The sequence below is a fragment of the Hylobates moloch genome, unplaced genomic scaffold (assembly GCF_009828535.3).
Source record: "Hylobates moloch isolate HMO894 unplaced genomic scaffold, HMol_V3 SCAFFOLD_6, whole genome shotgun sequence".
Classification (NCBI taxonomy): domain Eukaryota; kingdom Metazoa; phylum Chordata; class Mammalia; order Primates; family Hylobatidae; genus Hylobates; species Hylobates moloch.
In genome coordinates this window covers 87,533,042-87,560,514 of record NW_026652281.1, presented here as the reverse complement: position 1 = coordinate 87,560,514, position 27,473 = coordinate 87,533,042, and the positions used below count along the sequence as shown (strand labels likewise).

General features: G+C 50.3%; 1 protein-coding gene across 1 annotated transcript in view; it reads right to left on the bottom strand.

Moving 5' to 3' along the window:
* Nucleotides 1-19,546, bottom strand: part of NKD1 (NKD inhibitor of WNT signaling pathway 1) — a 99,709-nt gene extending 80,163 nt beyond the window's left edge. The window contains exons 1-3 of the mRNA XM_032157317.2: nucleotides 19,309-19,546; nucleotides 19,147-19,179; nucleotides 18,341-18,474 (exon numbers count right to left, since the gene is read on the bottom strand). Of these exons, the coding sequence (XP_032013208.1) occupies nucleotides 18,341-18,474; nucleotides 19,147-19,179; nucleotides 19,309-19,333 (192 nt within the window). The 5' untranslated portion in view covers nucleotides 19,334-19,546. The remainder of the gene's footprint in view (nucleotides 1-18,340; nucleotides 18,475-19,146; nucleotides 19,180-19,308) is intronic.
* Nucleotides 19,547-27,473: the final 7,927 nt, after the last annotated feature.

Here is a 27,473-nt window from a genome sequence, read left to right as displayed (position 1 = left end):
CTGAAAGCCCATGAGGCAGGTCCGGCTGTTATCCCCAGTTTACAGCAAGAAATGACAGAATCACATGGCCGGGAAATGGCAGCACCAGCTCTAACCTGGACTTCCTGTGTCTCCAGCTGGGGCCCCCCATAGGCTGGCCTACCACTCTCAGTTTCTTCCCCTCTCTGATATGCGGTCCTGGTTTCAAGCCCAGTGCTAACCACCTCTCTTCCCTGTTCAACACCCTTAGGCTTCCGTGTGCTTGCAAAATAAGCCCCAAATCCCCAGAGATGGTTAAGAAAGGGTAGGCAGGTGCTCAGGGGCCCCCCAGGCCTCCGCAAGCCAACTCATGTCACCCACTCCCAACTCCAAAAATGCAGCCCACCCTCTCAAGGGGCCCATCCAAGAAGCGGGCTTTCTGGCATCATATTTTCCTCCCACAGAACGTGAGAATAAAGGGCTCTTTGCTTGTCTCCTGAAATAACTGGCTCTTGCCATAAAGCAATCTTCTGCCCAGTAAAAATATTTCTGTAAAACTTGGTAACTCTATCTGCGGTTCCTTTTCTGAAAGTCAAAAATCTTGGGGAGTGAAATATGGCAGAGGCCGGCTTTATGACAAGCTCATGAAGTCATGTCTACCCGAGACAGGCCCTCCTTAACACTGTGATTAATTTGCTGTTAACCACAGGGACTCTGTGTCTTAATATACTCAAAGCAAACCACCAGTTCATATTTCTACCAGAACAATACCCACCACCCCAGACCTGGTGTCCAGCCAGGCAGGTAGCGGAGCCATGGCTGGGATTTGGGGCCGGAAAGGACTCATTTGAGATCGGGGACTCTGCCAAAGGGCCATAACACACAAGGGAGCTGTCACCTGTGGCCTGTCCTTGGCCAAGGAGGAGGTACAGCTTATAAAGTAAGTGAGGGGTGTCCCGAGATCAGAGTGTAAAAGGCACTCACAGCTAAACCAAACTAACTCCAAGACACCTAGAGAAGCCCCTAAAACCTCCCTAGGGCTGGGTTTTCCCATCTATAAATGGAGAGCAATCGTCTCAGGGGAACTCCTGAGCAATCAAATGTGATGTCCCCTCTCAACATCTTCTTCTGACAAATGGCAATCACGCCCCTACCAGGTGCTATTTTCAGCCCCAAAGAAATGGAGATGGGTTTACTGGGAATCTTCCAGAACACAGCAGCAGATCCAGAGGCCTTAAAGGGCTACTGAGTACGTCTGCTGGGTGCTCACTGCATGCTAACACTTCAATGGCCATATGCATTACTTCATCATTTAATCTTTGAAACAACTCCAAAGGTGGGCATTCTGTTCCTCTTTTTATAGGTAAGAAAACTAAGGCCCAGCGTCAACACAGTTCACTATAAACCCAAGTCTGAAGCCTGGTCCTAAGCTCTATGCACCCCTCAAATTTGGAGATCACATAGGGAAAAAGGAGTGAAGTAATGCAATTAAGTCTTAAAAAAAAATAATAAAAGACCATAAAAACTAAAACGGGAGTTCCTAACCTGGGGCCATGGGTGCCCTGAAATTGGAATGACAGATGTAAGAGCATTTATCTAAGGAGAGAGACACAAGAGATTTGGTGGATTCCCAAAAGGGTCTTGTTAATCACTCCTTGAGGTTTAAAAATCATCAGCCTATGATCATCATAGAGAGGTCAGAGCTTGAAAGGAAGGCTGTAACCCAGGTGGGCTGCATGGAGGAGGTGGCAAACCACCTAGGCTCTTCCAAGATCCAATGGCAATGGGTGGATCAATGGTCAGCCACCTAGCTGCCCTGTCCTTACCCAGCCTTGCCAGCTGCTGACCAGAGCCTTGTTCAGTGATTCTGATTCCAAGGACGAGGCTGTCCACAGCTGTTGGCTCCACCCACACAGTGTGCTTTCTACCGCCTTCTCCTCTCAAGTCAGTTTCTCATTAGAGAGGTTCAAGGGATGCAGGGAAGGGGGTGATCCCAGCCTCCACTCCAGGACAGGCATGTGACCCAGGACTGTCAGAGGCACAGGGATGGGTTCTGGGATGCGACTCAAATCAAAACAATGGGAGCTCTGCCTGGGTTTTTGCTGGAACTTTCTTCTCTAACAACTGAAGCTGGAAGTCTGGACTACTGGGAGCCAAGTTGCCATTACCTGGGAAGGGTGTGCCTAAGGATGAAGCCAATCTAAAAGAAAGCAGAGATGAAGACACAGATTGCTGTCCTGGGACACAGTTTGGGCTGGAGGATCCAGCTGTAACTGAAGTCCACTCCCTGGTTACACAAGCCAAGAACTTGACTGTATGAAACAGTTGACATGGGCTTGAAATCCAAAAGGTCCCAACGGATCCACAGAGAAAGGTCGCACCTACTTAACCCACAAGCTCCCCCTGAAGCTGTTTTCCTCCTCGATTTTGTAGACACCAGCCAGAGGGAAAAACTCCAGCTTTGCCAGAAAAATAGCAGAGCCACACCTGGTGATTGTATCAGGATGTGCAGTGTGCGTCGGGGGCACAGGGGGAGGGGTGGAAGCAGAAATGCACACTGTTGCTCTAAAGCCGACCACAGGCAGAAGCCCACAAATGATCTAAATGCCCAGCAGTAAGAAATCAATGCAATGATGGTCTATCCTTATAACAGAAGGCTTGATAGCCATGAAGAACAATAAAATTATACATTCTGATATGAAATGATTTCCAAGATAAGTTTAAAAAGTTATGTATTAAGAAAGCAAGGTGCGGAGACAGATGTATACATGAATCTTAAGTCAAAAGAAAATATTTAAAGTCTGTATCACTTTTCATTGTAGTTGTTGTTGAGAGACATGGTCTCACTCTGTCACTCAGGCTGAAGTGCAGTGGTGTGAACATGGCTCACTGCAGCCTCGAACTCCTGGGCCCAAGCCATCCTCCTGCCTCAGCCTCCTAAGTAGCTGGGACTACAGGCACACATCACAAACCTGGCTAGTTTTTTGTTGTTACTGTTGTTGTTTCAAGAGATGGGGTCTCGCTACATTGCCCAGGCTGGTCTCAAACTCCTGGGCTCAAGCAATCCTCCCACTCCGGCCTCCCAAAGTGCTGTAATTACAAGCATGAGTCACTGCACCTGGCTTATATATCACTTTTTTTTTTTTTTTTTTTTTGAGATGGAGTCTCACTCTGTTGCCCAGACTAGAGTGCAGTGGTGCAATCTCAGCTCACTGCGAGCTCCGCCTCCCGGGTTCACACCATTCTCCTGCCTCGGCCTCCTGAGTAGCTGGGACTACAGGCGCTCGCCACCACACCTGGGTAATTTTTTGTATTTTTAGTAGAGACGGGGTTTCACCATGTTAGCCAGGATGGTCTCGATCTCCTGACCTTGTGATCCACCCACCTTGGCCTCCCAAAGTGCTGGGATTACAGGCATGAGCCACTGCACCCGGCCTCTATATCACTTTTTTATGGTTCTCCACCTTAAATGAATTTTTCAATTAACCTACAAATACCAATGCTTCCTGGTCTTGTTGGCCAAGACAGCTTCTGCTGTCTGTGAAGGGATAAGCATGCACAAACAGAGCATGACTAGAAGTATCTTGAGGAGCCCACTACAGCAGATGCCTCCAAATGGGGAAGCTGGGAGGTGGAGGTGGGAGGAGGCTTCCTGTGTACTGCATACCTTTAGTACTATTTTGGATTTTCTTTTCTTTTTTTTTTTAACCATGCGTACGACTTAATTTACAGAAAGGAAAACAGTGAGGACCCTTTCTGAAGGGCAGAGGCTCTCTTCAAAGGCACAGAACAGCCTGGCTCCATAAAAGAGGTGGGGACTTGGACAGAACAGAACAGAATCCCTGCTCCTCTGCAGCTGTGTGCCCTCTGGCCAAGCTGCATGGCCCCTCTGAGCCTCATCCACCTGGAAAATGTTCTTGAGGATCTGCCATGTGCCAATCAGTGCAAAAGGCCCAGGGATACAAGAGTGAGCCACAAAGAACCTGACCTGTGGACTTCACAGTCTGGCCTCAGTTTCCCCATAATAATAATTTTGATCCTGGCCACGTTTCTGTGAATATTAAATGCCTGACAAAGCCCTGTGAGGAAGGCTTTGCAAGCCATAAAGCCCTGGGTAAATCCTGGCTGGAAAACAGCCACCCACTCAATGCTGCTGCCTCCAACTCAGCAGGGAGTTTACCTTCCAATGCCCCAGACCCAGAGCCAAGAGGACTAGACCCCAGTAGCAGCTGCTGAGCAGAACCTCCAAGGTTAAGAAGGCTAGAAAGGCCCCGATTTGTGACATCACAAGAAGGTGCTCTGATCCAACCATCTAGAAGGAAGACCATGATCATTCCCCACCATGGCCATGGCTGCGGCCAGCCAGGGCTAACCAAGCCTGAACAAAGCTATGTTACAAGGAGCAGGCTCTGGACAGGCCCCAAAGAGGGTTAACCAGTGCTTCCTGTTGGGGAGAGCGTTCTTTCCACAACCACCTGCTGTGAATCACTCCTTTGCACTCCTTTGATGCCTCCCTGCCCACTGAGGATGGAGTTTAGCCTGACACACAGGGTCTTCTCCATGCATCCAGGGCTGTGCCCATTGAGGATGGAGTTTAGCCTGACACACAGGGTCTTCTCCACGGGTCCAGGGCTGTGCCCACTGAGGATGGAGTTTAGCCTGACACACAGGATCTTCTCCATGCGTCCAGGGCTGTGCTGTCCAATGCGGCAGCCACTAGCCTCATGGGGCTATTTAAGTTCACATTTAAATTCATTCAAATAAAATATACCTTAAAAGGCAGTCTCTGAGTCCCAGCGGTCACATTCTAAGCCACAGGTTCCCAGAGGGGACAATGCAGACACAGAACATTTCCATCATCAGAAAGTTCTACTGGTCAGCACAGTCTAGAGGTTGCTTCCACAGCCCCTTCTTCTTCCCATTCTACAGGGGGGACCTAGCAGCCCTTTCAAGAGAGGCGGGTATCAACGACTGCCAGGGAAGCTCTAAATCCGCTTGCAAGTTTAAGCAGCCACAGTTATGGGGATGTGGCAAGAGGAGAGAGAACCATGGAGCGAGAGCTTGTCATGAGTGAGGGCCTGCGCTGGCTTCTCTGTAGGGTGGCTCATTAGGTCCCGCTACGCTACAAATTGGGAGTGCCCTCCTCCTCATCCCTCTCCAACTCCTGCACCATCCTGTCACCTTTCCTTCAGGGTCCAGTTGGCCCAGCTGTTGCCCAGTACAGAAAGGTTCTGACTCAGGCTTAGGAAACCCCAAGAACTCTACATTTTGAACAGCACCCAAGAGGTTCAGACATAGGTGGTCCTCGGCCGCACCGAGTCCTCCCCAACCCCACACCCTCTGGCTGTTGTCTTCTCTCTCCACTCCTTCTGATAAAGCTTCTGCATACAGTTGCCTACACATGCTGTTTCCTCATCTGTCATTCACTTTTAAAATACACCACCTTTTTGAAAAATACAAAAAGTAGCACATGCTCATTTTTTTAAGTCAAACAACCTAAAAATGTACAAAATGAAAAGCGAAATTCTCCACTCCTCAGGGAAATAGTCCTTGACAGTGTACTCTTCCAGATCTTTCTCTATGCACCTGCAGATACATAGTGACACAGGCCTGAATAGACTTTTTCACACTGTAAGAAACAGGACCACGGCCTATGAATGTTTTGCACTTGCTTTGCTCATTCAGCAGCGTTTCAGGGTCTCTTTCCTGTCAGCAAGAGAGGCCCTTACCCGCTGGGCTTTGACCAGTTGCAGAGAGCTCAATGAGAAGTCCACACCACTGTTACCTTGTACCCTAGTGATGGATGTTTGAGTTGTCAAAAACTTTTCATTCTTCCAAATGCAGCCATGAATGTTCTTGTAAGTATGTGCTTCTGCTCCCCTGCACATATTTCTTAGTCCCTTCGTGAGCCACCCAAGTCCTCATCTCTGCTGTCACTTCACCAAGACAGTTCCTGCCAGACCCAACTGTGACCACCAGGATCCTAAACCCAAGGGACACGTCTCGGTCCTTTTCTATAACTCCACTCTCTCTGCAAGAGACCACCTATTCTCTGGTAGACTGTGTGGATGGCCCCCAGTGAATCCCACTTCCCAGTATTTATGCTCCTGTGTAGTTCCTTCCCCTAAATCTGGGCTGGACCTGTGACTTGCTTCAATGAAGAGAATGTGTTGTTGTTAATTCCAGACCTAAACCTTACAAAGTCCTGGCAGTTTTTGCTTCTATACTCTTGGGAAAGACAGCCACCATGCAAATCTGATTACCCTGAGACTGCCATACTGTGAGGAAGCCCAAGCTACCCATGAGGTGAGGCCAACTAGAAGAGAACTGAAGCCCCAGACATGTCACTCATTTGGAGCTGCTGCAGTCAGACCCTTGCTGTTAGAGCCACCCTAACCGTGCCACATGGAGCTACAGACAAGTGGACCCTCCCAGGCTCGGTCCAAAGTGCATACTCTTAAGCAAGTCATAAAGTGATCACGTCACTAATTTTTGGACTTTTTTTTTTTTTTACAGCAGTAGAAACAAAGCCTTCTCCTTTCCTTTAATGCATTTTTGAGAGGAGGAAGCAGAAGGCAGGAGAGGTCACAATAGATACCTCATAGCTAAGCTGGAGGCACCCCCAGGTTCAGGGTTCCCAGCACAGCATTGTGTCCAACCCCTGACAACTCAGCCATGTCTGTCTTTCTCTTGGGATGAAGCTGCTGCTGTTGGCTTCTCAGGGGAGAAGCCATGGGGCCCCTCCATGGGACTGCTCATCCTCTTCATTCCCTAAGCAAAGGGAGTGAGCCAGCAGCAAGCACCCACAGCATCCCTGGGAGCACTGACCCAGGCCCAAAAGTCAACAAACCAAACAGCTCGGAAAGCACAGAGAGGTCAGGAAAGTTGCCCTGGGTCACACTGCTAGTGAGAAGTAGAGCCAGGGCTCAAAACCAGGCATTCAGGCTCAGGGCCTGCACCAGTGACCCACACCAGCGTTTTTCTAATACTCTGATTATGACCTATAGTAAGAATTATATTTTACAATGTGCCTCTGCTGTAGATAGACAGATAGATAGATATAGATATATATGTATGGGTTTGGGTATAGGTGTGTGTGAAGTGTGTGTATACATTTTTTTTAACTAGAACATAAAATTACACAAAACAATATTTACCCTTACTATATATAATGTTTTCTCATATTTTTACTCTATTTCATTTTGGTCACTAAATTGATGTCATGAACTATGAATGGGGCTGAGACATACAGTTGAAAAAACAAAAAAACTTGCCTAAACTGATTTAAGATGGCTCTAAAATCACAGAGTGATCTGAATTTGAATCTTGCTGAAGCAAGATTCCACTTCCAAGTCAAGTGACCTTGGGCAAGATGGTTGACTTCTTTAAAGCCTCAGTTTCCCTACGGGTAAGATGGGCATAATAATAACAGCAGCCTCGTAACAGTGCTCTGAGAACCCAGCACTATGAACAGTGCTTGGCCCAGAGCCTGGCACACAGCAGACACACAGCAAGCAGCAGCTACGCTGTTACCACCTCCTCCTCGGGCTGCTGCTCCCAGACTCAGCACGGGGCTATGCACACAGTGGGCAGCTCATGGGCACACTGAGCCTGCAGCCACTGAGAAAGCAGGCACGTGCCCAGGACCAGCTGAGGCAGTGGGTGCCTTTGGACTTTCCAGGGCAGGGAGCAAGCAGAGAAAGTCCCCAGTGCCCGCTGAAAAGGCAACTTTGTTCCTGGATTATAGTAGTTCTCTTCAATCATCTTTTTGCCTTTGAAGGGGGAAAGAAGGGTAAAACAACAAAGTCAGGGTCAAAAACTGTCCTGGAACAAGGCTCCCTCTGGAAACCAGGCATGGAATGGGCATGACACCACACACCAGCACCCCCAAACCCATTCAGTGGAGCCACCGCAAGCCGAGGCCTCTGAGTGAGGGGCCCACCAGCCCACGCAGCCTTCTGAAGTTAGAAAAACATCCTCCGGCCTGAGCCTATTAGGGAGGCTGTGGCCTGAGGGAAGACAGCCCCATCCTGCTAACAGAGTCCTTTTATGCTCTGCCTCTCCCCTCCCCAGGGCCCCAGCTCTATGCTCAAGGCCAGAAGGCTTGGGCAGCCCAGCAGGCCAGCCAATCCACTCCAGGGTGACACTATTTCTTGTGACTGAGAGGTTCTCCTCCCTACCTCTTCCAACCTGACCAGAAAGCTAGAGTCCACAGACACCAGTAACACTTCATGGAAGACTTGCGGCAAGGAGACAAGGCCTCATGACGGGACGCAACATACAGTGGTACCACCCAGCCCAGCAGGCACTGCCCACTCCCTGCTGCTGCACCACATAGTTCTGCCCTAACACCTCAAAGACTGGAATGTGGTTCCAAGTCAGACACTGAGAAGGAGGCTGAAGACTTTCTCTGTGCACCAACCCTGCATGCCTCCTGCCCTTTGCACATCCCGTGCCTTCTGCCTGGAATACTTTTAATAAACCTTTCCCCACCTAGCTATTTCCTACTTATTCTTTGGGTCTTAACGACTTACGCATCGCTCCCTAATCCGAAGTAGAATCCTCCCTTATTCTCCTTCCCCAACCTTTTCCTTCACCGCACTTAGCACACTGGTACCACACTTAGCACACATCCAGGTGATCACTAGCAAACAACACTGGCAAGCTGTGAAAGAAGGGGTGACATCTCCTTTATTCTTTAACTTGCTGAAATGAACCCATTTCTACCCTTAAAACAACCCAACGAGGTAGGAACCATTACTCTACCCATTCCACAGATGTGAAAACTGAGAATCAGAGATAAGCCATCACTCAGCCCAAGGCCACCGAGCTGGGGAGAAGTGTAGCTGGGACTCAGACCCAGGAAGTCTGATTCTGCAAGTTCTAAGCACACCTCTGGCACCTTCTATGGGCACATGCTGGTCTTCAGCATAAAGTCTCCAAGCCCACATCTTTGTTTTGTTGTTTGTTTGTTTGTTTGTTTGAGACAGAGTTTCACTCTTGTCACCAAGGCTGGAGTGCAATGGCACGATCTTGGCTCACTGCAACCTCCATCTCCCGGGTTCAAGGAATTCTCCTGCCTCAGCCTCCCAAGTAGCTGGGATTACAGGCACCCGCCACCATGCCCGGCTATTTTTTTTTCTTTTTCTTTTTTTTTTTTTTTTTTTTTTTTTGTATTTTTAGTAGAGACGGGGTTTTCTCATGTTGGCCAGGCTGGTCTCGAACTCCTGACCTCAGGTGATCCACCAACCTCGGCCTCCCATCCCAGCCCACATCTTTACTTACCCTTCCTGTGCCTCCCACATTGCTCTCTCACCAGACTGAAATATACTGTGCACAGCTTCCTGGCAATGAGCCTTTGCTTGGCCTGCACTCTGCCTTGGATGCAGCCTGCATCCAGCTCTCCCTGGCTAGGCTAGTGACTCTAACTTGCTGGGCCTGCACCCTCATCTATGCGATAGCGGAATAATACCTAAGGCAGTTGTGAGGATTCTACAAGAGAATGCATGGAAAGTATTAGGCACAATGTTTAGTGCATATGATACTCACTTGTGTGTCCTTTTATCGCTAACATACTGCTTCTCTACCACCACCACCATCAGAATCTTAAAGGTCTAAATCAGCAAACACAAGCCAGGGTACTACAGGCCAAATCCAGTCGTCTGAGTCACCCAAAGAAAGTGTTTTCTAAAAATTTTAATTGGTTAACGATAATTTTTTAAATTGGAAAAGTTTCACATAAAAATCCAGACAGCTGGATTTTCTTAATGATCAGCCCATGTGGCAACACCAGGGCCATATTCCCACATGGCAGTGATTGGCTGGGGTTGAGTGGCACTGCCTCCTTGAGGCAGGGTGTGTGTTCCCCGGGGGGCACCCTGGTTCCCACCCCTCTCAGATGTCTCCCACTGAGCCTGTGGCATTCATTGATATGACCTCTCTGGCCCCTGTAGGTCCTTAAGTTTCTAACCCCTGATATCTCAGTCTTACCATTCTTCAAATCCCTACTCACATGCCCACCTCCTTCAAAAAACCCTCCCCAACCTCCACAGCCCTGTGCTTCCCTTATGGTTTTATAACTTTAACAGTTAACTTGCACTGAGTACTTCATGCAAAGATCCGAAGTAAAATATTAGCCTATCAAATGCAGTCACGTTTAAAAGAATAATCTATCATGACAAAGAATTTCGGAGGGCCAAGAAGGTTGCACTAGGAAATCCAGCAATGTAAATCAAGCATACAAATCACACACCACATTAGCAAAGAATGATCCATTCCATCTGCATCCCAACAGCATGTGACAAAATTCAATAATTATTCCTGATTTTACAAAGCTCAGAAAGCCAGGAGTTGAAGGAAGCTTTCTTAAACAAAAAGTATCATACTTGGTAGTTATTAAACAGAGTATGAGATTCTAACCAATGCAATGAGATTCTAACCAATGCAATAAGAGAAGAAAAATCGATGAAAGGCCATGGGGAGAGCTTAGTTCCACTCTCACAGACGCAGGAACTATGTCCTAGTCCTCACAATTTCCACAACACCCTAAGCACAGCACGTGGGATAGATAAAGCAGTCAAATATTTGTGGAATGAATAACACCCCGGATGAGTTCTGATCCCTGGTACATGTTCTCAAAACATCCAGTACTTTTTGGAGGCACATATCACAACTTAAATTGCACAACTTGTTTATGAAAATATTTCTGTTTTCCTATGAGATGGTAAGTTCCATGAAATCAAGGCCTTCACTCTAGGTACCAAGCACAGGTGTCCCTGGCCTAAAGCAGGTACTCAATGCCCACTGCAAGAGACATGAGGGCCTACTGGAGGGTGCAGGGTGGGAGGAGGCTGAAGATCTAAAACTACCTGTTGGGTACTGTGCTTATTACCTGGGAGATGAAATAACCTGCACGCGAAACTCCCATGACACACAATTTACCTATATAACAAACCTGTACATGTACCCTGAACCTAAAATAAAAGTTAAAAAATATATATATAAGGCTGGGCACAATGGTTCATGCCTGCAATCCCAGCACTTTGAGAGGCCAAGGCAGGAGGATCATTTGAGGCCAGGAGTTTAAGACCAGCCTGGGCAACATAGTGAGTCCCTGTCTCTAAATTTAAAAAAAAAAAAACCCTACTGCAGATGCATGAATGAATGCACTCAATAGATAGAGTGCTAAATTATTATGATTTTATTCTACTTCTCAGCTGGAGAATCTGAAGCCCAGGCAGGGAGCCTTTGGCTGAGGCCACACCAATGTGAAGCCCTCTCAGTACGCTGGTGTCCTCTGAAAGGCGTCAGCCACACACAAGGCCACACACACACGCCATAGCCCATGTGACTTAACAAGTAAGGAAAGCGAAGCTCAGACCCATGCCTCAGAGCCCTCTAAACAAACACATCCAGGACCCACCCCGGTGGGCCAAGCCGCCACCGCTCTGAGGCTGGGGATGACTTCAGTGCGGAGACCTGAGGCTTTCCTCCCAGAGCCCCATGACTGGTGCCCACACGGCTAAACAGCTCCCTTCTGCCTTCCCAGGAAACTATCAAAGAATTACTTATGTCTCTGGAAGTGCTTGTTTAGAGAAGGTTCTCCACCCCACCTGGGCTTGGCAGGAGCGCAGCATCACCAGGCTGCCCTTCGGAGCTGCTCAGGCTTGCCTCCAGCCCCTGGAGGAGCTCAGCCATCCTTCACGCGGAGAGTCGAAGCCATGAAGCAGCGGGAAGCTTCCCAGGATAAACGGAGCAGGGTGACATCAAAGTCCTCCTTCCAGATTAAACAACTGAGGCCTTCAACTCTCGCTGGCATTCCTTCCAGGATATTCTGGGCTCCTGCCTCAGTTCTCCCTCCGATGGAATGGCAGATATTTTGTTTGTGAGAGACTGAATTTTTTCCTTCCTCGGGGATGGGGGTGGGGGGGAAGGGACGTGGGGAGGGTGAGGAAGAGAAAGAACGTCTGTGAGAGACAAGAGCGGCAAAAAGAACACGTGTGAGTGGGCAAGAGAGAGGGAAGGCAGGGAGGCGGCCAGAAGTGCCTGGTTTGGAATCCAACAAGTGATGTGGAAAGTCCAAAAGCGTCTAAATCCAAGCATCTTGCGATTCACAGCCATGGGGCGAGGCTGCAGGACCCCCGAGCTAGGAGGATTACAGGGCACCTGGCTCACCAGTACCAGGGGGGCTGCACATCCTGTCTCGGACAGCCCTGCTCAGCCCACATGGGGGACCCTCTTTCCATAGGCACAGGTGCGCTGCAGCTCTGGGCACGATTAGCTGTCTCTGGGGTTCGCTGGTCACTCCCTCTTGTTCCCTGGCCCCTGAAGAGCCTCCTTCTTGAGCAGCAATCCCACCCCACAGGTCCCCCGTAGCCCTGACAGCTGAGCTTCCAGCCGAGCTTCCAGCCCTGCAGCTGACCTCCTCCCCCAACACAACAGCAGGGCCACCAACCCCAGTAGGCCAGGTTGCGCCCCCAAGGACCTGTCCATGACATAGGGGCAGCACGCTGACTGCCCGCCCTGCTCCACCCGACATTACCTGTCCAGAGGGACAGACAGGTAACTCAGATGTGCCAAGAGCCACCAACCGCGAGGCTTTCCACAGACAGTGCCAGGAACGACTTCCAGTTCCCACAGGCTGCAGAGCCACTTGGAGGCCACGTTCCCTTCTTGATTACCCGCTTGATTCCACACAGAAGCCTCCCGGCAACCCCCCACACCATCTTAAAGGACAGCTTGAGCCTGGGGCCTCGGTCAGCTCTTCCCCCCACCTCCAACTCCTTCCTCCTCTTTCCTCAGCCTCAGTGGCCCATCCTGCCCCCTCCCTCCCAGAGTGCCTCTGTGTGGTCCTAGGAGTGGGCCTGGGTGCTCACTGCTGCTTTGCCTCCTTCATCAGACTGGATGCCACAGGAGGGCAGGAACCACCTCTCTCTTACTCTCCACTGTATCTCCAGAGCCTGGCCCAGTTAGGGACTTATTAATTCATAACTAATAACAAGGCCAAGTGTGGTGGCTTACATGTGTAATCCTAGCACTGTGGGAGGCTGATGTGGGAGGATGGTTTGAGGCCAGGAGTTCAATCCAGCCTGGGCAACAAAGCAAGACCCGATCTCTACAAAAAATAAAAATAAATTAGCTGGACACAGTGGCGTGCACCTGTAGTCCCAGCTACTCAGGAGGCTGAGGCAGGAGGATCACTGTGAGGCCACAGTGAGCTATGATGCCACTGCACCCCAGCCTGGGTGGCAGAGTGAAACTATGTCTCTAAAAAATAATAATAATAAACAAAGAATTATTGATAATAACTTATATTAATTCATTAAGCTGAGTGCCTAAAAGAAAAGGCCTGGTTCCACCCTTCCACTCCAGACAGGAGGACCTGGGAAAAGACAGAATTTGGAAGCAGGAATTAAAGGAAAGAAGCTGACCAGGGAAGAGGAGCTGGGGAAAAAGGAGACAGGGAGGGTGACCTAATCTATCTTCATTTCTTTCTTCATTTTTTTGCTGCTGACAGTTCAGCCTTGAAGTTTCATGCCCTCGCAGGGACAGTTTGATCCCAGAGTGTACCTGAGCTTCCTGGTACAAACAACACTGTCTATCGATCCATCCATCCCCACCTTCCAACATCCCCACTGCGCGAGCAGAGGAAACGTCCCCTGAGTTCTAGGACCTTGCAGGACCCACAGCAGGTGCCTCCTGGACTTGATTTCCCCCAGGTTTCCTAAAAAAATGTGAATGAAGAGGGTGCTCTTGGGCTCTAGAGAACAGAAGGCATGTACAGTCTGGCTCAGGGGCATCTAGCCTCCTTCCCCAAGAAGAAAAGTCTCAAAGTGAGGACAAGACACTCCTCGAAGCCTCTACCGGAGACCACATCACAAAGACCCATTAAAGCGCTAAGAAGATGACACCCATGGCCATCACCCACCCATCCTGAGGTACCTATGGAAAACCAGAAGGTCCCCCCACTCCCTGGCACTCTGCCCAGCCCAAGCTCTCCCAGCCTCTGCTTCCCATCCCCCAGGAGGAAAGACAGTGCCCAGGCTGGGCCAGGCAGCTGGCCCTGGTACCTGTGAGCAGAGGGGACCCTCCCTGGAGAACTCGAAAATGCCAGTGAACAAGACACAAACACCTCCACCCTGAGTCCTTCTCCAGCCTTAAAGCAAATTATCTTTTAATCCTGAAACACCAAATATTTAATTTATGCTCTACCTCAAATGTCAAGCCCACCTCCCAGCACATAGCTTTGAAACCACGTAAAGAAGCCTAACACTTTCCATATGGCAAAGACATGGGGCCTTTTAATTGTGCCAACTGGTATCATTCAAGGGTAATTCCCTTGGAATCTGGCACTCGGGCAACAGCTGGGCCAGCCTCCAATCTCATCACCCAACCCCACACGTCCCCATGGGCTCCAAGTGAGCCTGCACCCTCCTCATCTTCTCCAAATATCAAAATGCACTAGGTGCCCCCAGTCAAATTACCAAACTGCCTGGCAGCCGCCTTTGATCCAGAGGCGGGCTTGCCTGCACCACGGCTCTCAGCCTATTTTTTCAGGCAGCTCTGCTGTAAAAGAACAAAAGGGCCAACCAGGGCCGTGGGGAGGAGATTGTTTTACATCTGGTTGTACATATTCACAATCGGCCTGTGAGCGTATACTGAGGCACACAGGTCTTCACCAAGTGTTTCCCACCTGATACCTGAGTCCATTGCACTATTTAATCAATCTATTAAGCTTTTTCACTTGTCCATTCTATTTTCCACACCCAGTGTTTCCAATTGGTTTTCTTCTCTAACTGCCTGTTGCTGCTTCATGTTTCTAGCATCCTCCGTTTCTCTGAGTTTATGATGCTTATTTTGCTTTGTAATTCTGTTTAACACAGTGTTCTTTGGCGTATGTGCTGATCAGTTTATTGCTCCTCTTCCACAGTACTCGTGTGCCTCCCATTTCTCATTCCTTTTCTCCTATGAATCCATATTCCCTTGGACTTGCTCATGTCCCCATGGAAAGGGCAAAAGCCCAACCCTTGGCCTGCATCCCTCCAAGTGAGCCTGCCATGACAGTGGGGGAGGCAGAGAGCCTCTGGCGCTTTTATCCCAGCCCTATCACTCCCTGTTTGTAGGCCCCCATCTCCAACCCTACAAATGTCTTCAGTGAATCTCCCAGTAGGTTCCCTTCCTTCCCAGGTTCAACAGTTATAATCCCATCACAACCCGCCAGGGATGAAAATATTACTACACCCATTTTGCAGATGAGCTAACTAAGGTATACAACGGTAAAATGGTTTGCACAGGTGACAAATAACTAGGATAGAGCCTGACATTATTTATTTCTGTATTTAAGAGGGCAGGCTTAGTTTAATGCCAGTATGGTCACCCTTTCACATCTCAGGACCTTGCATGCAACTTGGACTCATCTGGGACATTTCCCAAGCCCCTCAGACACCATCAGAAAAGAAGAGGGCAAACAGGCGCCACTCCTGCTTCTGCCTGCCCCATGACTGGCTCATCTCGAAACACCCCCTCTCTGGGAGTTTTGTAGGTAGCACCCTCCAGGCGGATGCCCTGGCACAGGGCTTCTCTACAAATGGCCTCTCCTAGAAAGTGCTCCAGAAAGGGAAAAACACACAGTCCACACCAGCGGGCTGTCAACACTACAAGGTTATGGGGAAGATTAAGATAATGTAAGCAAAGTGCTTGATACATATAGGCACTTAATAAATACTAGTTATCATTGCAATAACAATAATACTAGTTGGATGAGCCACTGTGTCTCCAGCCACTTAGTTGACAGGCCACGTAAAGGACTAGAGGCAGAGAATAGCCCCAAAACAGGCCTGGGATTGGTGGGAGGACCTCTGCCAGCCCTTGGAAACCAGCAGACTTTGGAGCCCACGCCCTCCTACATCCTGATGACATCACGGAAGAACCTACCAGCTATCCCTTCGGCACCAGAGGGAATCAGGGAAATGAACTAGCCTGAGGGTTGCCCACTGCTGTCCTGTTCAATATCTCGGTGCTTCCCAAACTTTGGGCATTCCGTTCCCACATTCACAATTTTGACCATTTGTACTTAATATTTTTCTCTGAATCGACTTCACATTAGACTCTTTTTTAACTTAGCTTCATCCTAAGCAATATCTGCAAAATCATGGGTTTGATGTCCTAGTTATTTTTTTTTCTGGTAAAAAAAAATAGATAATTATTAAGATTTAAAATGTTCCCCCAGGTACCACCTGAAATCACCTGGAGGATGCCTGGAGTGCTGTTCCACACCCTGGGCTCCCCGTGAAGTTCTGACTCCTTATCCCTACCTCTGCAGACACACTGGCTGGGCCATCTGGGGCCAAGGTTGGTGAAAACCCAGGCGTCTGGGTCCCCAGCAGCAAGAACAACCCCCACGGAGACAGAGGCCGGCCCCCTGCTTAACATCTTTGATGGCTGGGGCCCACCCTCCAACCACCTGACACATGCCACGCCAACGGCTCTGAGCCTCACATCTTCAAAAGTACTTTGAACAAACATTAATGACCTCTCAGAGTTTCTCTGAGAGAGGGGGCGAGGGAGGGAGGGGGACAGGCACCATCCCATGCTGTCCTCTGCTGAGGGAAGAAACCAGGCAACAGAATTCCGTGACTTCACCAAAGCCACAGACTTAAGCTGGGGCCCCCTCCCCACCCTCCCTCACTTCCCCCAATGGCAACTTTTACTAGCCTGCATTCCTCTCGCTGGGAACACTACTATTTAATTAAAAACGACAGACTTTTGTTTTCCTCTCCCTCTTTCCTCCTCCCTCCCATCCTCCCAGACTGGATGCCAAGGAGACCCACCAAAAACATGCGGGTAACATTTGTTATGGCTTTGAAGATAAAAGTCAATTGAAGTAAGCCCTCGCTGTATTTCAAGTTTTCCCTCTAGCATGGAGCAAGCTGCCTGGCAGTTTAGAAAAAAAAAAAAAAAGAAAAGAAAAAAAGAAAAAGAAAAAGGAGGGACTGCAAATAAATGTCATTCTGCAGGAATACTTTGTAAAAATAAACAGGCTGAAAAAACCCAAAACTTGATTAATGGAAATCCACTCAGTTGGCCTCTGTCTGGAGCTGCAAATGCATTTGTTCATACAGCTAAATTAGACCATTTTCGCTGGCCTTTAAATAAATAAGTAGATCAAAAACTAGAAAGGGCAGGGGAAGAAGGGGAGGTTTGTAGTTCTGTTTTTAAAGGGCCCCAACTGCAGTGCCCCCTGCCCACCAAGATTTGACCTTTACTAGGGGACAGCAGCTCCAAGTCCGACCTGGCTAACGGAAGACAGAGAAGCCCCCAGCTAAGCAGTGGCGGTGGGGCAGGACAGGGGAGCTTCTCCCAGGCCCAGAGGTTATTTCATCCACACACAGGAACTGACTTTATCCACAGGTCCACCTCCTGACACCAGCACTGCAAGCGAGCTGCCAGGTCCCACCACCCAAATACACACACATCTGAAGTCTCCACTGGCCTCTCCCCAGCCCATGGATAAGACCAAAGAACTAACCAGACCTGAGACTCAGTCTATTCCCCCTCTAAGTTAAAAAAAAAAAAAAAAAAAAAATTAAATGTCACATCAAAAAGTTGATTCATCCTTTGATCCTAGGCTTGCGCGAGTTCCACGCAGACCGCCTGAAAGCCCCGTGCAGAGTTCCGGAGCTCACAGGACATCTGTGAACGCCAAGTCCCAGGCCAGGAGCTGGGGCTGGACTCACTCATTCCCATCACACTTAGTGCTCCTCCAGGAACTCCAGCCTCGGGGACACACGGGGTGAAGGCTCAAGGCTGTGCCCAGGCTACAGTGGAATGAGGCCCTCTATCTCATATGCCAAGTAAGGGGTCTTCCAGGTCTCAGTCCCCCTAGATCTGCCACCCAGAGGGCCACCTGCTCTACTGGGGTTCCTGTACAGGTGGCACTGATGAATGCCACAGACAATCAGAACATATTCAGATCTTGGGGCCAGCACAGCTCTGCCCTCCACCCAGACACCTCTAATACCCCCTTCTCTCTAGCTCCTCCTCCACCTCCACCTTTGAATGCTGGTGGCAGAAACAAGGTAGAAGTCAGAGCAGGCTCCCAAATCCCTCTGGTGCAGACACGATTCCCCATCAAATGGACCTTCACCACCTCCCCACCTAGGACCTTTCCCCCAGGCAGCCCTCTGCCTCCAGCTGGGCACTTCGAGGTTCTCCAAGGCATGCGGGCAGAGGGTTGCGTTGGTGGGGCAGGGGGCAGCTGAGGAGAGATTTTTAGACCCAGGAGCTGTGCAGGAAAGTGCTCAAAGTTGGGGTGCATGGGTTTGGGGACCCATCTCTGAGGCTGAAAGGAGGCCAGGAGGTGGGGCAGGGTGGGGAATCATACCCGGGTGCTTCGGCCTATGGTGCCCGCCAACCGCAGCTGTCGGGGTCCCGAGACACCGCCCGGGCAGCGCTGTCTCCCGATCCACTCCTCGATGCCCTTCCGAGCCCAGGCAGCGCTCACGGCGAAGCTGTCACCTGGGGCGGGGACGACATGGAGCCCCTGAGTCTGGCTCCAGGTGCCAAAAGTTACCCCCGCGGAGGGAAGAAGGAGGCGCGGTGGGAGGCGAAGGGCCACGACACGGGGGCCAGGAGGGGGTTCGCGGGCTGGGGCAGGAGCCAAGAGAGGGACGCGGGTAAGTAAAGGGGGGTTCAGCGAAGCCCTAGGAGCGAGGAGCCAGAAGGGAGCAAGAGGGGTGAGCAGTACCCCAGGAGGACGGGTTTGAAGATCAGACCAGGGAGTGCTGGCGGCCAGGACTGCGGAGGAGAGGGCTGGGGGTCAGGAGAGGGGCCGCAGTAGGTGCAGGAGCCAGGATATCGAGAAGGCGCCGGGGGTCAGGAAGAGGGGGCAGGGTCTTGCGGGGAGGCGCTTGGGGGTCTGAAGAGAGGGTGCCGTGAGAGCCGAGGTCAGGGACGCGGGAGGGGGAGGGGTTGAGGGTCAGCGGTGGGAGCGCAGGACCGCGGGGAGCGGGCAGGAGGGACAGAAGAGGAGGCGCGAAGGCTGCTCTGTGAGCGGGCTTAGGGGGCCGGTGGCCGGAACTGGGGCTTGGGGGTGGCCCTGGTCATAAGACCTGGCGGGCTGGGCCGTTCTGCCGCGGCCGCGGTGTCCCCCACGTCCATCCCCGAGGTCTGCGCCCCGCGCGCCCCTACCTTCCGGGCTCTCCCTGCGCTTGCACACGGCGGCTGCAGGCACATCGCGAGGCGGCGGCGGCGGCGGCGGCGGGAGAAGGAAAGAAAGGAAGGGAGAGAGTTAGCGACCGCGGCGGCGAGGGCGGCGGGGCCCTGGGCGAGCGCGCGGGCGGGGGCACTGACCCGGCTTGGAGTGAAGTTTCCCCATGCTGGGGCTGCGGCGGCCGGGAGCGTCCCTAAGCCATGCGCCCGGCCCGCAGGCCTGGCGCCTCCCCTGGCTCTCCTCCTCCCGGAGCAGCCCCCGAGCCGAGCGGAGCCCGAGGCGGCGCCGGGACGCGCTCCTGCCGCCGTCGCCGCGGCCCGACTGACGCCTGGGAGCGCCGAGCCCCCAGCCCGCAGCCGCGGCCCGCGCCTCCCAGCACGCCCATTGGCCGGTGCGGCGCATCAAAGGCGAGGCTGGTTGCGGCGGGGGCGGGGCCGGAGGCGGGGAATGGGCGGGGACGGGGGCGGGGCGCTGACGGGAGGGGCCGGACACAGGCCGTGCTCCCCGCCGCGGTCTGGGGCCGGGGGCCGGGCGCCGGGGCTGGGCACCCCGCGGGGCGGCTTGTCCAGGAGGCGTATTGGGACAGAACACCCCGGCCATCGCTAACTGTACTGTCACTTCCCTCCGCTCCAGATTCCCTCTAAACGGGCAGGGCGGGACTCGGCGGCTCCAATTTACAGGTGGGGAAACTGAGGACGGGAGCGGAGACCTTAGCTGCTCAGGTCCACGCTTCAGCAGCGCTGCCTTTTCCCAGTCTTCCCACGACCTACCTTCTGCAGAAAGTGTTCAGTATACCCGCCCCGTGCCCCACCCCCCACCACCGCACTCCTCTAGTTTCTTATTTGGGGAGTCCAGGAGGAGCCCCCAGCGCACCCCGGGCCAGTGTGGGCCCAGCCCTCTCCAGGCAGCGACAAATGTCCAAAGCGCCCCGTTATCAGCCAATCTCTCGGATCTCCTCGTCCGGGGGCCCGTGGGTGCCCGCCCGGGTCGGGGCGCGCTGCCAAACTGCTCGGCCCGGAAGGGGGTAACCGCTGGGTCTTTGATCTTCCTTGGTTTCCGCTCCCCGCTGCAGTTCGCCAGACCCAAGGGTTTGTTTGTTTTGTCTGGGGAGGTCTCTGCGGGGAGGTCGCGCGGGGTGGGGGGGAGGGTGGCGGTCGACATCAAGGGATTCCACCCCACCTTTGTGGCTCTCAGAACGCCTGCCCCCTTCTGGGGACACTGTGGGTCCGTGTTACGCTCGTCCTGGTACCAGGCAGCTCGGGCGTGGGAAAAGAAAACTCGGAGCTCAGAGTGAGACCAGCCCCGACCTTTGGAGTGAATTCCCTGTGCTCAGTTTTGTGATCTGTATAATGGAGGCTCCATTCTGCCGTTTTTGCCGACTCTCTAGAGCAGCACTGCCCAATAGAAATATAATGTGGGCCACATTTGTAATTTTAAATTTTCTCGTCGCCGCATCTTTTAGAAGTAAAAAGAAATAGATGAAATATTAATAATATACTTCGCTTAACTCAATACAGTCAGCCATCCCTATTCACAGGTTCCACATCTGCGGCGTCAACCATCTGTGGACTGAAAATATGCAAAAAGAATAATACAACAAAAATAAAGAATAAAAAACTTTTTAATACAGTATAACAACTATTTACATAACATTTACATTGTATTAGGAATTACAAGGAATCTAGAGATGATTTAAAGTATTCAGAAGGATGTGTGTAGGTTATATGCAAATACTACAGGACATTTTATATAAGGGACTTGACATCTGGGGATTTGGGTATCCTCTAGGATCCTGGAACCAGTCCCCAAAGATACCAAGGGAACACCGTATATCCAAAATAGTATAATTTGAAGATATAATGAGATATTTTACCTTCTTTGTATTGTGCTAAGTCTTTAAAATTCAGTGTATATTTTACACTTAAAACACATCTCAAAGACTAGCCATATTGCAAGTGATCATTTGCACTTGGCTAGTGGCTACTGCATTGGGCAGCATCGCTCCGGAAGATCTACATGTCTCAAAAGGACATTAGGAATTCACAGCCCCCCAGAGTCATAAATCTCTTCATCCAAGGGTCTTACTTTCATCTTCCAAGCTTCCTTTTTTACACACCCTTTTTGGTGGAAACGAAGGCTAATGTTATAAGCAGCTACATTAAAATCCTGTTGGCTGGGTGGTTTCATTTGAAGAGTGCTGAAACCACAAAAATACATTACTCCTGTCATTTTTATGTTACAATTCTTCATTCAGTACTTCTGATGTGCCAGTCCTCATCCTCCATCATGTGTAGTCCTCACGACCACTCTCTGATGCAGACTCACACTTGTTCTAGAAAGGAGGGAACCTATTCAACTCAGAGAGGTGAACTCACTTGCCCGAGGTCACACAGTTCATCCATGACCCAATTAGGAACTGAACTCCAATCTGTTGATTTCATTGCCCAGGCTTGTTTTCACTGCATCAGGTTGTCCCAACACAGTGCAAAACTAATGTTCCACCAATAGAAAGAGAGTCTCCCATCTGGAAACAAATATGAAGGGCCAGCTATGTGACAACCATTGTTTTAGGCACTTAAGATATATCAGTGAACAAAATAGACAACTGCCACTCTCATCGAACTCCCACTCACCTAGGGGGAAGATAGGCAAGAAACAATAAATGCAATGAATGAGTAAACAGTGTGGTAAGTTACACCAGGGGTAACAGGCCATTTTTCTTTCTTTCCATCCCATAAGGACCTGGCAGCAAACAATTTTGCCCTCTGGGGGATACTTGGTAATGCCTGGAGGCATCTAGTGGGTAGAGGCCAGGGTTGCTGCTACACATCCCACAATGCATAAGGCAGCCCCCCCACCCCACCAGAACAAATGATCCAGCATCAAATGTGGGTAATGCTGAAGTAAGAACCCCTGAGCTGTAGGAACATGAAAAAGTGGGGCAGAACTGCAGGGGTCAGGTGTAGGAGGGAGGCAGGGGTTTGAGCATCTGAGTTGGAGTGGGCACCCTCTTTCAGACCCCTCAAAAGGCAATGGAATTCGTCTGGAGTTCCTGTTTGCCTTTCTCACCCCTCCCTACTGGTACCAGGGTGCCTTTAAATCAAAGCAAAACTTGGAGCATCCTTTCTCACAGTGCTTAGAAAGTTGGTTACTTTCTTAAACCGGTCCTGGCTTTCTTCTTCCATGAGAAAAAAGTAACCCCTCTTCCCCTTGGGAATTCTTTTTACAGTTCAAAAAGAGATAAAAGCAAGAACTAAAACTGCAGTTAGCAGTTTGAGTCTTGCAGGGAGTAAATCCCAAATGTCCAGCCCAGACACAAAGCCCCCCTCCACCTTCACCCTGGTGCCTCCCAGCCCAGCAGGCGTGTGGGACTTCACTGCTATTGGAATCATGACACCCCTACCCGGATCTGGGGTGAGAACCCAAGGGGTGGGCCTTGTAGCAAAATGTTAGCCTGTCCAGGGCTCTGAGAAGGGGGTCTCCAGGGGCCACCAGCATGCTGTCCACCTGGGGTGGCCATTCAGCCTCTGAGGGCTTCCCACCCCATAACTCACTGTCTTTTTATGTGTTTTAATAATTTATCTGGCCCATTTCTTGGGCTGTATACTTACAGTGACACATCTTTTTCTTTGAAGATTTCCTATCCTTTGGGGGAGGAGAATGGGAAAGGAAGGCAAGGAAGAGATAAGAGACAGAGATTATAACAGAAACGGGTTTCATGGGGCTTGAGATTTAACAAGGCTAGTTTAGGTGAAATCTGTCAGACATAGAGCTGGGAGATTTAAAAAAAAAAAAACAAAACTACATCACCTGAGTTGGCTGCCCCAATGCTTGTCCACGAAGTTAAGCCATCTGATCTGGCCCCTTCAAATGCCACTTCCTAAAGGAAGCCCTCCTTGACCTTCCAACCCGAAGGGCTCTTCTCTGCTCTGATTCGCCAAGGTTTCCCTGCCCCCTCCCATCTCCACTTATTTTTTATGGATGAGGCTAAGTTTCACTCCTGGAGCCAGGGCTCCTTAAGGCCGGGGTTCTTGCCTTACTTGCATCTCTGAATGCAATGCCGAATACAGCACTGCCTATAGCAGGTGCCACCACACCTGCTGTGGAAGGAGACAAACTCTCTCTGCCCAGCCTCAGCCAGGAGCATGCTGTGGTCAATAAGGAGGGAGTACTGCCAAGAATATGATCTGGGATATATGAAGGAGAAAATCAGTTCCCAAGTCTCCACTGATTCCTCCTGGATCCCTGGAGTTGCTTTATTTTATAGTTCCCTGGTGAGTTTTGGCATTGCTAAGGGGCCTGGAAGCCTAGTTTGGGTGAGGAAGGGAAAGACTACTCTGCATGAGAAAATATCAGGCATTTTGGAGGGAAGGGAAAAGAAAGGTGTCAAAGGAAACAGCATGAGAAGAGAGTGATAATGGGGCCTAAGAAGGCACAGCCAGCAAGGTGGGGACTGGCCAATTCACTTTTGGGACAGTGAGCTCTAACATGCGATTGGCAGTGCTCTCTTCTTCCTTTGCTACTCCAAGGCCTCAGCAAAATCCTAGCCATTTCCCTGGCTTAGTGGCACAGGACAAAATTAAGGAATCAGAAAGATGACTCCTACAGATAATTAATGGGGCCAACAGCAATCTTCAGAGTGGAGATATCCTGCAGGAGAAAAGATGGGAGCCAGAGGAGCCAGGAGGCATCAGGCCTTGGATATGAGACGGAGGAGGCTGGGCTTCCCCAAGAACTAGGGCTGGGGTCTCCAAGCCACTCTGTTTGGGTACTAAAGGCAGAGGGAACAGCACATGCAAAGGCCTTGAAGTGGGGACTGCCATGGATGTTTTGGTAACAGTAAAGAGGCCTCTGCCTATGGAGCAGAGAGAGCATGGTTTGGGAGTAGAGGGGAGAAGATGAGGTTGGAGATGACTGGGCCAAATGACTGCTGCTTGAGTACAGTCTGGATGTTGGTTGAATTGAATTGAATTTTTGTGCCACCAACTCCTCCTGGGTTCAGAATGTTTGAGCAAGTTTAGAGCACAGGCTTCCCAGGTGAACCTGGAGGAGAGAGAAAGCCAGCCCAGCCTCACCATCTCCTTGGCAGGCGCCTTGTTCTCCTCCCAGCCCTGCCTCTCTGCTCTTCTTCACACTGGGCAGAGAAGCTATATTAATCCATTCTCAGGCTGTTACAAGAACATACTGGAACTGGGCAATTTATAAAGGAAAGAGGTTTAATTGACTCACAGTTCTGCATGGTTGGGGAGGCCTCAGGAAACTTACAATCATGACAGAAGGGGAAGCAAACACGTCCTTCTTCACATAGCAGCAGGAGAGAGAGATGCCGAGCAAAGGGGGTAAAGCCCCTTATAAAACCATCAGATCCTGTGAGAACTCACTATCACAAGAACAGCATGGGGTTAACTGCCCTCATGATTCAATTACCTCCACCTGATCCTGCCCTTGACACATGGGGATCATTACAACTCAAGGTGACATTTGGGTGGGAACACAGAGCCAAACCATATCAGAAGCCTTTCTAGTCACAACACCAGTCTTTGACTATTCCCAGACTTCGTTAACAAAAGAGCAAAAGAAGCCCCTATCTTTTTAAGCCTTTGTTTTTCAGTTACATGAGGCCAACCTGACCACCACATAGCCTCTCCACCTGTAAAATAGAAGGAAGGGTCCAGAAGATTAGCATTTCCCATAATGGGTTCCCCTGACCACTGGTTTGTGAGATGCTATTATTATGTAAAAGAAAGGACTCCATGAGAAACTTTGGGCAGCCCTAGCTTGGCGAAAAGAAGACAAGTTTTTTCCTGCAGGACTTGTCAGAGCTTTCATTGAGTAGCCAGGCTCTGTGATTCTCTAAGAGGACAGCATCGTCATAAGCAGGGTTTCTTAAACTCACCAGACCAGGAAACCATTTCTGGAAAACAAGTTCATGGAACATGCTTTGGAAAATACTGGACCAGATGACTTTTAAGGTTTCTTCCCATCTGAGATTCCAACTACTGACTCCAGGAGCCTAGACTGGGAGGGTGATAGGAAGGAAAGCTCAGTGAGGGGAGAGCCAGTGTGTAAAGGTTCCCTGAAGGAGACCATCTGCAAGTGTGATGGTGTGTATTTCATGTGTTTTTGGACATATTTGTCCACTTACAGCCCTCTATAAGTGTTCAGCAATTGAACACTTACTATGCAAGTGCCTCCCATTGGTACACAGTTCTTAAGGCCACAGCTCAAGGAGTGAAGGAAAAGTGGTCACTATAGCAAAGCTCATAGTTAATTTTCCTGTATCACCTGCCTTCCCTTTCAGCTTAGCTTCCTCCTCCTCCTTCTTCCATGGCACAGAACACAGCTTCAAGGTGGCCCTCACCACCATGTTGGTAACACCTGACTCTTTCACCCCTTAACCAGAGCTGATTGGATGCCTGACACATTGTCCCAACTCACCAGGATCTCTTTGCAGAATCTGAATGGAGAGGCCAGGGGCCTGCAGTCCACTTACTGGTGGTCTCTACAGCTGGAGAGCTCCATAGTCCCAGGGGTTGGAGCCGCTTCTTGGGGTCGCTGTGGGCTGAAAAATAAGCAGGAAGAAGCAGGAGTAAGAACCATTAGGGGAAAGCAATGATAGTAAACCCCATGGAGAAAGAGACACAGACAGACTGGTCCCTGACTAACTGTATGTGCTGACCTTGGATCCCTCCCTGTAAGACTCTTAATCCCCCTTTCTTGAGCTAGGGTCAAATAGCCTAGAGGAGGTCTCCCTGGAATTTAATGTGCATATAAATTCATTGGGATCTTGTTGAGATGCAGTGTGAGTGGAGCCTGAGAGTCATTTCTCACCAGCTCCCAGGTGAGGCTGATGGTGCTGGTGTATAGACCACACACACTTGGAGGCTCTAGAAAGTTAAGCCTTCTCAGAAGCAGCCAAGGTTACATAGCTTGCCCTTGCCTCGTGTAAGCAGCAGTGCTGGGGAGGAGATGGAGAGGCCAAAGTCCGGGAGGAGGCAACCAAGAAATAAAGGTGGGTGTTTCTCTTTTATTTATCATGTCATTCAATGAAGATTTGTTGGGGGCCTAATTTACACCAGGCTCTTGTGTCCACAAAACAGACAAAAATGCCTGTCCTCATGACGTTTATATTCTCATGGAGGAAGACAGACAATAAATACATAAGTCAGTGAAATATGTGGTGTGTCTATGGGAGAAAAAAATTCAAGTGATAAAGAGAAAGAAAAAAATACCAGGGCAGGAGCTAATGATTTTAGATAGACAGGTCAGAGAGGATAAGCTTTGTGCAAAGACTTGAAAATGAGGAAGAAACAGAGAGAACAGCATGTGCAAAGGGCCTGAGGTAAAGATATGCCAGGAATGTTTTGGAAACAGCAAAGAGGCCCCTGGCTCTGGAGCAGAGAGACCGCAGTTTGGGAGTACTGGGGAGAAGATGAGGTTGGAGGTGACAGGGACAGATCATGAGACCCTTATAGGTCTGTCTCATCAAAAACTTCAGCTTTCCTGGAGAAAGACAGGAGTTACTAGAAGAGAGTTGTGGCTGGGCATGGTGGCTCGTGCCTGTAATCCCAGCACTTTGGGAAGCTGAGGTGGGTTGATCCCTTGCAGCCAGAAGATTGAGGCCAGCCTGGGTAACATGACAAAACCCTGTCTCTACAAAAAATAATTTTAAAAAGTAGCCAGGTATGGTGATGCATGTCTGTATTCCAAGCTACTAGGGAGGCTGAGGTGGGAGGATTGCTTGAGCCCAGGAGGCAGAGGTTGCAGTGAGCTGAGACTGCACCACTGCACTCAAGCCTGGGCAACAGAGTGAGACCGTGCCTCAAAAAAAAGAGAGGGTAGTAACCAGAGTAACTGGGCTGCTGTGTTGAGAATAAGTGTGGGTCACAGGGCTATGGTGGGGCGCCGGGCCTGAGATGATGGCGACTTAGACCAGGTGATGGCAGTGGAGGAGGTAAAAGAAGTTGGACGCTGAATGTATTTTGAAATTAGAGGCAACAGCATTAGCAAATGTATTGGACGCGGAGTGGGAGAGAAACAGAGAAACTAAGGAAGCCACCAAGATGTGGGGCCTAAGCAATTCCAAGGATGGAGCTGCCATGAACTGCGATGAGGAAGCCTGCGGGTGGAGCTGGTCTGCCAGGCAAGGAAGAAGGGGAGCTCCGTTTGGCACGTTATTTTGAGACAACCGTTGAGTGTCCTGGCAGTGCAATCAAGTGGCCAGTTGGATCTATGAGCCTAGAGTACAGAAGCAAGCTGCAGGCTGCAGATATGTGCCCAGGCATCATAAGCATGCAGATGGAAT